Source organism: Neopelma chrysocephalum, unplaced genomic scaffold (genome assembly GCF_003984885.1).
Source record: "Neopelma chrysocephalum unplaced genomic scaffold, ASM398488v2 Primary Assembly neopelma1_286, whole genome shotgun sequence".
In the NCBI taxonomy this organism is placed as follows: Eukaryota; Metazoa; Chordata; class Aves; order Passeriformes; family Pipridae; genus Neopelma; species Neopelma chrysocephalum.
The window spans coordinates 451,451-463,633 of record NW_020897948.1 but is presented as its reverse complement, the minus strand read 5'-3'; the positions used below and the strand labels follow the sequence as shown (position 1 = coordinate 463,633).

The following is a 12,183-nucleotide window of genomic DNA, read 5'->3' as shown; positions in this document are numbered from 1 at the left end:
TTTGAAATATACATATGTTTTAGTACATTTTTTAAATGTATATTTTTAAAATATACATATGTTTTAGTACATTTTTTAAATGTATATTTTTAAATATATATATTTTAGTACATTTTAAAAAAATATATTTTTAAATATGTATATTTTAGTAAATTTTAAAAAATTATATTTTTAAATATATATATATTTTAGTAAATTTTAAAAAATTATATTTTTAAATATATATATTAGTACATTTTAAAAAATTATATTTTTAAATATATATATTTTAGTACATTTTAAAAAATTATATTTTTTAAATATATATATATTTTTAGTACATTTTTAAAATTTATATATTTTTAAGTATATTTTTAAAATATATATATTTTAAAGTAAACTGACAGCTCGGGCACGAAAGGATCACAACTGCAGTGCTCAAAATGTGTGCAGCAGAGACTCTGACCTTCTCATCCAGCATGTCGGGGTGCTCGGTGAGCCACACGCAGAGGCACTGGAAGGCTGCCACGATCATGGAGTGCAGGTCCCGGGAGTGCAGCGGGGCCGGGCGGCTGCACTGGTACACGATGTAGCTGCACACGGAGCTGATCGCCCGCTTCCGATCACAGGGGTCCACCACCACCTTCACCTGGCCAAGCAAGGAGGACAGGGTGAGAATTCCTCCACAGAGATCTTCCAGAGAAGAAAGAAGTGCATTTTGAAATGCAGTTTTAAGAAACGGGAATAAGCAGTTGAGGTCTTTTATGATTACAGCTTAAAATTGTGGGTAAAATTATTTAAGTGGAAAGAAATGCTGCACTGAGGTGCCACCACATTGCACGGCTTGGTTTCCAAGAGCAGGAGTGGTACCAACATGGTTTGAGAAGAAATCAAATGCAAGCTGAATTTGCAGTATTGGAAATTTACTTTCAGCAAATGCCGCTTCTTCAGCTCTGGCAACCCATTCTGTATCTCTAAGAACCCACTCAAGTCTCCCTTGAGTGGGAGTCTCCCTTCCCAAAGGGCTTCATTCTGCTCAGATAACTTTCCCCTAGACATAATCTCAGCAGAGTAACTTTCACCAGTAGAAAAAGGGACAGGAAAGCCATTCTCAGAGAAGCAGGCTGACAAAAAACCCATAACCCATTCCCCAAAACTCGCTGCCAACACCCCTCTGCTTCTCTCCCAGCTCAGGGCTGCAGGGACGAAGGCTCCAGACCAGAGGGTCAGGAAACAGCCAGGCACAGTCATGAGGGTGTGCATTATACGGCTGAAGAACTGTGACTCAGCACAGGAACAGCCGGAATTTTCCTACTCTGTAGCATCTGACTATGCCTTGTAAAGCTTTACTCATTCAGGTGCACTCTTAGCCAGGCAGGAAGGTGGATGGGCTGGTGACAGCACTGGAGCCAGGCAGACATACTCCACAAACGGGAGTGACAATTCAGAGCCCCGGGATTAAGGCAGTGTGTCCTTCAGAAGCCCAAGATCTACGGCAGAGTGTCCTCAAGATGAGCTTATGAAAGGCAGGTTCATGAACCTTGCAGGAGGTAGGATTTTTGACTTTCCCAAGTCCCACTGATAACCCAGTGCTGAACAGACATAAGCCAGGGCAGCCCCTCCCTGAGAAGGGCTTTGGGACTTGTCACCTCCAAAGGCACAAACAAAGGTTCTTTGCTGCAGTTCTGCAGGAAGAGGTGATTTCTTTCTACCCACTTTGTTATGAAGGGGAAAAAGATCCCAGGGAAGAATTACTTCAGTTGCATGAGAATTATTAAATATAATATTTAATATTAACCAGGAGAGGCATTTGAAAAGATAATATATTTCCACATTCCCATATCATTGCAAGGAGGAAAAAATAAAAGAAAGAAAACTTGGCTAAACCACCAAGCTGCAGAAACCCCTGGTTCTGTATGACACTCTTTAAGACCCCATAATATACATTAATTCATTGCAAACACTTCCAAATACATTCTTCAGCTCATGCTGCTGCAATAATAAATAAGCACCCAGTCCAACACAGCTCAGTGCTGACTTCACACTATAAAAACTGCCTGAGACACATATTTCAAGGAGATCTGTTGAGTTCCTGTGGAAATATGACAGGAAAAGCTGAATTGTCATGCCAGGTTATCATGGCTGCTTTAAGTACACTAGACTTTTGCTTGACAAAGGTCATGAAGTCCAGCCTGGGGACAAGAGCCCTCAGGCAGAAAAGGGCATTTTGCTTCTCAACAATCCTCACCTAGTAGCTTTAGTTGTTATTTGTGTTGAATTAAGCAACTGTGTGCAGACAAAGCTCTGAAGGAGGCGGCACCTCCATATCAGAAATATGACATCTTTCTTCAAGCTCTAAAAACTATTTCCAAAATGAGGAGGAAGGAGAAAAGCAGGTACAATACAAAAAGGGCAATAAAGTTGTTTAATTCCCTGGCATATTTGCAATCTGCCAACTAACATCACCAAAACCTCGTTTCCCAGTGGGGTTACAGAGGGAACAGACAGACAAGACCTCCAGCCAAGCAAAGCTACATGAAATGGCCTACAGGAAAGTTGAAAACGGATGGCCCAGGGCCCTGCACTGACACTGCCAATTTAGTGGCAAGTTCTTCCTCAACTATGCAACCTAATATGGCAATTGTGTAGAATAAAAAAGCAAAACAAAACCCAAAGCCAGACACAAATGGGAATCCATGAGAAAGGTTAGGAGCCATCCAGCCAGCTCAACAAAACCTGCCAGAATGGTGCAGCAGAGCAGCGTGTCTGAACAGGCCACCCTGAGCAGCAGTTTCAGCCAAGAGGCATCCCCAGGGCACGTGTCCTTTGAGCCACAGTGCATTTCAGCTGGGAGAAAATGACCTACAATGGCAGTGCTCCTTTTTCTGGTGCCCAAACAGAACATTTGCTGACAAACTCAGGCACAGAAATCTGTTTGATGGCATGACTTTCACCCAAACAGGACTGTGAGAAGGGGCCAGAGCACACCAAACTGCACCTCTCACCTTTGCCAGTCCAGAGAGCAGCTCCAGGGCAGCCAGAGAGATACTCATGTCCTGCCTCCACTGGGAGTTGAGCCTTTGGGTTACCAGGTGGATGCTGCGTATCAGCAGTCCAGCAGCTGTATCTGTATGAAGAGCTAGGATATAACCCCAAAACCACACCACAGGGAGGGAAAATAACTAAGCATTAGTGACAATAAGCAAAGCACAGGCACAAGGCAAAGCAGCCACAATACAGACATAAAATAAATCATACCCAACCCAGAATCTCAAAATTTGGTCACTTTTGCATAGGCTAACTCCCTCCTGTACACTCCAGGCATTTTACAAACCCATTCAGACTAGCTAGCTCCATTTAATTTTTTTCTTATGGCATTTTGGATAATCCCAGTGCTCTGCTGCACTTCAGCAGCAGAATAGTCAGCTTTAGGTTTTGCTATTGTATTTAAATTGCTGTCATGTCTTATAGTCTCAGAAAAATTTAGGCATTGGTAACATATATTAAACATTAGTAATTGTATTGATGAACTAACAGAGCACATGTAATTTTAGATACCTGTGTCAGAAGTTAACCATTCCTTCCTTACCTAGTGTTAATCAAAAGCTGCACTAGGTTCAAGAGATGTGGATAATGAAAGAATCAGTGTTGGAGAAAGACAATTTTTTGTAACCTTTCACTCCCTTGAACCTTTAGCTCAACATTAAAAATAGAAAATGTTTTAAGTATCAGTTGTTCTCACTTCAAAATATTAGAAACATAAATACTACATGTATTTGTAAAAACTGAAGTATGCAAATTAATGTCAGAAACAAAAAATTGCTCAATGACTAGTTATAAAGAGACATGAGAACTATGACAGCTAAGGTATATCCTTCCCAAAACTTCAATTAGCATATTAACCACTCAAGAGATATGTCCAATGTTACACCAGCAGCAGATTCAAGAGTCTGCTATGGTTAAACAGTTACAATAGACCATTTTGTCCTCAATTTTCTCCTGTTTGAAGCATCCAGTGGAAACACAAATTCTTTTCATAAATTCCTTACAACCTTACCTTCTGTGCACTGGAAATTTAAAAAATCCAATAAAAGGCATATGCTACAAAATATATTTCAAGTTATGTCATAGTTTGAAGACTCAGTAAGTCAAATATTTAGAAGATTTTTTTAATCTCACAAATTAATATTTTTACAAGCACTTGTCAGTGAAAACCCCCACAAATTAAACAAACAATTGAAATGGTGTGCTGAAAATTAGCAATTTGATAATTTCCAACAAGCAAATCCTGTAGGGAAAGCACCAACATGTTTAAATGAATCCCCAGAATATACTGAAGCCTTTCCTGCTGCTAATCTCCCTTCTCTTGCTGTTTATAAAACTAGATTAAAAAAAACACCACCAAACATTTTTGGTTGGTGAGGACAGAGTTGTCAACCAAGGCTACAATATAATATAAAGGTGACTTGTTCTCAAATTTACTTGGCCAACATCAGTTAAACTGATGAAGACCAAAGTGCAAACGAAATTGCAGGATCTTGACATTCAGCCAGCTTACCACACACAGAGTTAGAACAACATAGATTTTTCTACAAAGAATCAAAAATGTACAGTACAAGACATAGCAAACTGAAGTTAATTACTAAATTCTCTTGTTATAACAAATGAGACATCACAAGCATTTTGCTTATTTGCTTTACAAAAACCAGAGTCCTTTAAATGTGGTTTAAGAAAAGGTGCTGCAGAGGTCAGGTGAGCATTTGGAACGACACCAAAATGAATGAAGAGATTAATTTACACTTGGTGTACATTTATCTCATTATTGTTGACAAAAACTAAGTGTCTTGAAAACATAAGTTAAAATAAAGCAGTTTGCAAACACGTTTTCCATAAGCTTTTACATTCTTATTTTGAAAATGTTAAAGAGCCCTTTAGTAGGATTAAAACAACCACCGGAAGGGCACGAGAGCACAAACTGGCAACACACAGATGGACTGTCCACCTGGGTTCACACCCGGGCACATTAATGGATTAGCCAGAACTGGAACAGAAAAACCCAGGCAGCATCATCCTGGCACACAGTGACAGGCTGTTCCCAAGAGCTGTCCTTACCATAGTCCCTGAGCAGGGCCTGTGCTGGCCGCTCGCTGTCGGGTGTGGTGGGCTCCGTGCTGCCCCCGCTCGCGGTGCTGATGCCGCTGTTGGTGCGACTGTGGCTTTTGAACAGGTTGTTCTCACCACCGTTCTGCAAAGGGAAAGGCAGTTTATAGGAGCTTTTTCTGAATAGAAATCCTTATGCCAGCGGCTGCTCTCAGATACAAAAGATGATCAAACCTCAAGATGCTACCTGAGCTGCTTTCAGTAGCAGGTAAAGTGAGGAATGCATTCTTTCTGAAGAGGTAACTTAATAAACAAAGAAAAACTCACCGTTTCCATCTGACAGCCAATGGCTTCTAACAGTGCTGAATCCTGAACAATATTTAACATTGCACCTGCAGAACCAGATATCAGAAGGTAACTACAGACTGCAGCAGAACATTCACTGCTAAAATTTACAAAGAAGCACAGAAGGTCTAGCATACAAGATAGCCACCTTGTTTTATAAAATTTCTTATTAAAACACAGCATTTGCTTCAGGCTTAGCCATTTGAAGCAGATGGAAGCTGAGACAGAGAGTGCTTTCAGCTATTTTAAAAATGCTTTGAACACAGTCTAGAAAAGCCTGAGAGGGGATCTCATCAATATATATAAATATCTCAAGATATAAAAATAAATACGTCAAGAGGATGGTGCCAGACTCTGTTCAGTGGCAGGACAAGGAGTAATGGCCATAAAGTAAAACACAAGAAGTTCCACCTCAACATGAGGAAGAACTTCTTTCCATGGAGGGTGGCAGAGCCCTGGAACAGGTGCCCAGGGAGAACACGGAGTCTCCCTCTCTAGGGACATTCAAAACCCACCTGAATGTGTTCCTGTGTAACCTGCTCTAGGTGACCCTGCCTTGGCAGGAGGGTTGCACTGGATGATCTTCAAAGGTCCCTTGGACCCCAAGTATTCTGTGATAGGTCTGTCAAATTCCTCAGTTTGGAAGGATTCTGGCTTCACAGAAGGGCTGGAATGGTTCCTTGTCTCCCATCAGATTGTGCTCATTTAAAAACTCAGGTGAAATTTAAGGATATGTATCAGAAGGCCAGTTCATAATCTGAGATGCCATACACTGAAATTCCCTCTACCTGGAAGTCTTCCCCAGCCTCTCACTTTCCATGCTATGTTTTCCAACAGTGACCAAAATACTGTATTCAAAAAGCTGAAGCTCTTAAGTGCAGGGGTCACCAACCCCACTGCATCTAAACGAGCAAGGAGGGAGTTTTCTCTTCAACCTTGGGAAAGATATGTGTAACACATTTAAATTAAAACTGTTGATCTGTTTTAGGTAAAATAGGGTGAACAGCCTGTACCTGCTAGGCAGCATCACCTCCAGATGATGAGGAAAGGAGTAAGGACATGGACCTGAAACAGGCTGACACTGACACACCTGGTGGCACCAGTTTTAGTTTTCTGCCTTTCTTCCCTGTCTCACCCAGCAATGAACATTTAGGGAGACACCACTTGCTCTATGAAGGGAAATGCCAGGACAAGGGGCAATGGTTTCCCACTGCCAGAGGGCAGGGTTAGATGGGATACTTGGAAGGAATTCTTCCCTGTGAGGGTGGGGAGGCCCTGGCACAGGTTGCCCAGAGAAGCTGTGGCTGCCCCATCCCTGGAAGTGTCCAAGGCCAGGTTGGACAGGGCTTGGAGCAACCTGGGCTATGGAAGGTGTCCCTGCCATGGCAGGTGGTGGAACAAGATGGTCTTTAAGGTCCCTTCCAGCCCAAACCATTCTGTGATTCTATGAAATGCACCACTTGCTGTCAAACATTTAGTGGCAGCTGGAAACAGTGTTTTTGTTGAGAAGCTGGTGGGCATGTGAGAATTTCTGGCTAAAATGGAGGTTCATGAATCCCCTCCAGCTAAAGCCAGCAGGAAATAACCTCATATATGGAAACAGGAGTTTCAGAAGAGGAATACAGGGGAGATGAACTGTGATGGACTAGCATGGGAATAATAATAGCAAAAATCCCGTTCAAGGCAGAGCACCTACCCAGCTGGCTGCAAACCAACTCGCTGTGAGGGGCACAGGACTGCACGGTTTAGCAGGGCTGGGTTTAGCAGGGCTGCACGGTTTAGCAGGGCTGCACGGTTTAGCAGGGCTGCACGGTTTAGCAGGGCATCGCCCTGTGGTGCCAGACGTGGTGCTGGAGGTGGGGCAACCCTCCAAGCACCAATGCTGAGGGTCTCACTTGCAAACCAGGAGCATCCTCACCCCTTCACCAGCACTGGCTGCACATCATTCTTTAAAATTACTCCACTCTAGTCTTCTGCTAGAAAAGAAACTGTTTCAACTCCTGTAAGGTAACCTTCCAAAAGTCTTTGCAGACTGCCTTTCTTTCCTTTCCCTTAATTGCTCACATCATTCCCTTGCCCTCCCCTGTTAACCAGCTGAGTCTCTGCCTCCCAGAACAAGGCAGACTGTTGCCTTTTTAAACAGACAACAGGGAAGTCATAAGGACATCTTGTTGAAAGAGAGAAAACTGGGGGAGAATAATAGGCTTGTCTGAAAATGTTTAAGTTGATAGGTTATGCACTATCCAAGTTTTTATCTTCTACCTCCTTTCTGAGTATTCAGCATAATGTTAATCCACTCTTTACTTCAAAGAACAGTTTATTGCCAAACTGTGCACAGTGCATCTCCAGATTCTATTCAAAACTTTGGCTTTTGTCTGAGGATTTACACACTGCTAAACAAATGTCATCTGTATTTTGCCAGAGCTGGACTATCAGTCTCAGGTGCTTCAATTTGTTTCTAGGCTTAACTATGCCAAAAAAAATAAGGTTTTCCTTGTAATCCATTAGTTGAGAATCCTTCCCAAAGTTAAAATGACATTTTTTCCTATTTCCATTCCTAGTTATGACTGACTTTTTATGCTAGAATATGTTTTACTTCCCCCTCTACTTTTCAAGTACTACTCCACATCTGTAAAAAGAAAGATTAACAAAAACATGAGGCTTTTTAAAGACATTTTCATAGTATGAGGGAGATTACACATATGACAACCTGCCAGGAATTTAAGCCTTCTTCTTGCAAAGCAATACATTACTAATAACCCATGTTATCCCAGGACAGATTAAGACAGACACTTCTACAACACAGTCAATAAATAAAAAAGTTGAAATAACCTAGTATCATTTGAGTGTTGTTGGGATCTGTTTCTGTTTGCAAAGCTCCTATAAGTATATTCACAAGCCTCAGCTTCAAGGACAGGAATGTTACTGGCTTATCATATGTTGAGCTGTCATCATTGCTGAATTTCCCTTCCAGGACAACCTGAAGGAAAAACACACTTATTTCAGTATCAATGAAAGATCACGTCAGCAGGGTATTGTTTCAAAAGTCAACATCCACAGCACCCATTGCTACTGACAACCTGTAATATGGTCTTACTGTTCCCTCGGTTCCTGGAAGTGTTTCAGTGCCAAAGAGAACACCCAATACAACCCACAAACCATCAAATCCCACTCCAAAACAACAGGGAAAATAAAACAGAAATGCAAAATAAAGTGATAAGTTTACTACCTCAGACTTTATTGTTCCAAAATGATGAGGAAGAGGCAACAGAGACAGCAAGATGTTAATGGAAGCTCTTCTTAGCTCTGTGGGGTTTACATAGATTTTAAACTTTGAGAGTTCTCTGCAAATCAAAGCATCACACAGTTAATCAACTTTTCACAGGAATCTGGAGCCAAATTTAATTAAGTTAAAATTAAATATACAGCCACCCAATGGTCTTAAGTAATCTGCAGTATGCAATGTAGCTGTTTCTTTCTAAGATCTATCCAAAAGAAGCATTGGCTCAGATTTAAGCCCAGCAGATAAATAATATTTTATGCATAACTTCAAAACAAAATGCAGTACCAAGACATAACACATGCATTGAAAAAGGCATTCAGAGAGTACTACTAAGTGCTTTACTTAGTGAAACATCCAGAAATCTATAAAGCTCTGACAAGTGAGGTTATATCTTCTGGTTTAAGAACCTACTCCAATTTCATCAGTTTAAATTATCAATTTTTCCATTTAATGTTGTGTACAATTACTCACTTATTGAATTCACTGTAGCAACAGCCACTAATGAATATCTTGTGAAAGTTTAAAATCAGTAGGCTTTCAATATATTCGAGCTAAATCACTCCTTTTCCCTATTCTTAAAGGTACTGCTTTCCATCCACGAATATGCAGCTACCAACTCACATATTACAGTTAAAGAAAGCATTATTATTGCTTTAAAGAAAATTGCCTCAAATAAAATTGAAAATTTGAGCTTACACAGTGCTGCTATTATCACCATCAAATACACACGCACTGTGAGCCCCACGTGGCAGAATTCCTTCGGTAAAACTACTCAGGAATGACAGAAGACAAACACCTCCCAACATCTGATGATGTTTATATGGAAACAGCAATTTACCTGTCAGGTAAAATAGTTTCAAGAGCCGAAATGAAGTAGGGAACCACGACATCGATTCCTTTCAGGTCACAGCAGAACAGAGGAGGGGAGTTTAGAATAACACTGGCAAGAACGGGGTGGCAAACGAAATCTGCTATCTGCAAACCCTGAATTAAAAGCATGTAAAATCTGACAAAGAAAGATAAAATTTAATTATTTGCATATAAAAACCATCAGAATCCCACATGAACAAGAACGTGCAGCCACTATTTGATCTCGTCTACATAAAACATAGTTAAGTTTCAGAACCAGAGCTAGGAAATATTGATATGAGCACCCCCCACATTACTTTGGCACGGGCAAACACACCTGACCAGCTTAACAAGACCTTCCCAGATCACAGGTATTTCATGTGAAAAGCCAGGCAGCACAGTTTTACTGAAATCACTAACTTGTTACAACACCCAGCCTGGGAGCTGTGCTGATACACCCAGCTGATTCCTGACAGTGCTGGATCACCTGCTCCCCGCTACTCCCTCCCCATGTAAGGGTGGGAGTGGAACCTTGATTTTAACACGAGAAAAATACTGAGAAATCTCGAGGGAAGTGGTGGACAGGACAAGGGACAGGATGCCAGGACAGCAATCTGGAAAATGAGACCAAACATAACCAACATAAATGGTTCAAATGAAAAAGCAGGAGCAGGAACCCGCTGCCTGCCATTCTAAGGCAGCTTCTTTTGCACCTTCTGGCTAAAGAATGCTTATACCTCCTTAGTTTTTTCAGAAGGCTTTCAGACCCAGAGAAGTCCCACTGACCAGGCAAGAGAAACATGAGCTATCTATAAGCAAAATACTACAACATTCAAGATAAAGCATTGTTCAGTCTTCTGGGAAGTTTTGATGCCACCTGGGAAAAATATACCCAAACAGTTTAAGAGAATCATGATTTAAAATTGATTCTCTGCCTTAGCCTTTGCTATTTTACTTACTAAAAATTTGGGAAGAAGGTATACTATGATAGCAAGACTGCCTTATTTTATTAGAAACAAAACTGAACACAGAGGCAGTTCAAACACAACTGTTTCAAATAATTCCCGCATTTCAATATTCAAAGGGTGATAAATAAGCGACCACAAAAAACCAAACCCAGTGTTGTGGTATTTGACAACACAAGACCCTCTGTGGTCTAATAAAGTGTACAAAGTCTCATGTCTGCACACTTTTTCCATCTGAACAATATTCAGTGACAGATTAAACAAAAATAAAAATACAAGAGGCAAGAAAGTGCCAAAGAAAATGTTCCTTCCAGCTGGAGGCACACTTTAAGAGACTCCCCTTCAACTGGAACTTGAAGAAAACCCAATGAAAAACAGCATCATGAGAACGCAAGAGGAGACCAGCACTGGGGTTAGCCAGGGATAGCACCTCCAGCCTCTGAAGGCCAACCTGGTGGTTTTGAACTGGCACCATGGGATTTGGACAGCAGCAGAATGCTGTTTGCTGGGAATTAATCTGCACCACGAAGTCACACCAATAAAGCAACTGGAAGGTAGGTTAGTACCGGGATAGGTAAGCTGGTAATATTTCCTCCCCAGTCTTCTTGCTACAAAATATCCTACACAGTGTCCCGCACGCCTCTGCCCTTCCTGCTTCATAGTTGTCTGGGAATTCACTCGCATCAAACATGGGGTTGGAAGCCATAGTGTCTGTGGACATTTGGGATCCTTTCCGGCGGAACTCCACACTAGCTTGGGTCGCTATAGCTGGGAAGAGAAAAAACAGCATTTCACTGTGTGTGCCAACATACAGAACAGGCTCATGGGATCCGGGACACAAAGATCACGTCCAATTTAGTAGTTAACATGAAGCTGTTAGTTCACTGTATTTGAGCCAGCGCCTCTGTTCAGGAAGCATTTTTGGGTGTAACTAACTTTTTTCCTCTGTAAGGATGACAACAGCTGACCTTCATATGCTGGAGACTGCCCCTTCCTTTCTGCTGGGAAGAGTAAGATTATATCCAGTATTAGCTTCCTACCCTCTCTGGAGGACAAGGATCTCCCTCACCTAGTTCTCGTCCCCACAACAATGAAGTGCCACCTTGCCTTCCTGCCTTGAAAAAAACCCCCCCAAATTTAGATGGTGCCATTATTATGACCTCCAAGGAAGTGCTTAATTTCCAACTGGCCAACTCATCTCATGCTGCTCTGAACATCAACCTGCTTTGATCTGGTTTTGTTGTATAAACATATCACTAAAAAAAAAAAAAACCCAAAAAATTCTAAGGCCCCGTAAGAGAAAAGGCAGGTTGTAGAACCCACTCTCCTAATTTGTTGTCTCTCTCCTCACATGACCACTGAAAGTGCCAAGTAAGTATGAGGTTACGAGAGCCCCCCGACAGCAGCTCCAGGGGCTGGGCCGCTCCTGCCCCCTGTCCCACAGCAGCCCCTCGGGAGCTCCTGTGACCCCACGGGGACACGGCTCTGCCAGCTCTGTGCTCGCTCCCACAGGCCAGTTCTGCCAATCCACCCCAAACCAGGTCCTTCTAGAGAGATTTCTGGTCCCCCTTTCACACAGTGTCATGTGGATACGAGACCACTCGCTCTGCAGGCTCCATCCTTTCCTCCAGGATGGCAGCCAAAACAAAACATACATTGTAC

The 12,183-nt window shown here is 41.8% G+C and overlaps 1 protein-coding gene across 5 annotated transcripts in view; it reads right to left on the bottom strand.

Moving 5' to 3' along the window:
- Positions 1 to 12,183, bottom strand: part of RALGAPB (Ral GTPase activating protein non-catalytic beta subunit) — a 57,460-nt gene that overhangs the window by 25,048 nt on the left and 20,229 nt on the right. For 3 of the 5 annotated variants that reach the window (XM_027704692.1, XM_027704694.1, XM_027704696.1), the window contains 8 exons: positions 11,088 to 11,289; positions 9,546 to 9,713; positions 8,654 to 8,768; positions 8,257 to 8,404; positions 5,407 to 5,471; positions 5,092 to 5,224; positions 2,985 to 3,118; positions 446 to 628 (listed from right to left, as the gene is read on the bottom strand). In XM_027704692.1, coding sequence (XP_027560493.1) covers positions 446 to 628; positions 2,985 to 3,118; positions 5,092 to 5,224; positions 5,407 to 5,471; positions 8,257 to 8,404; positions 8,654 to 8,768; positions 9,546 to 9,713; positions 11,088 to 11,289 — 1,148 coding nt within the window. The remainder of the gene's footprint in view (positions 1 to 445; positions 629 to 2,984; positions 3,119 to 5,091; positions 5,225 to 5,406; positions 5,472 to 8,256; positions 8,405 to 8,653; positions 8,769 to 9,545; positions 9,714 to 11,087; positions 11,290 to 12,183) is intronic. The other 2 variants (XM_027704693.1, XM_027704695.1) reach the window with 1 other exon arrangement.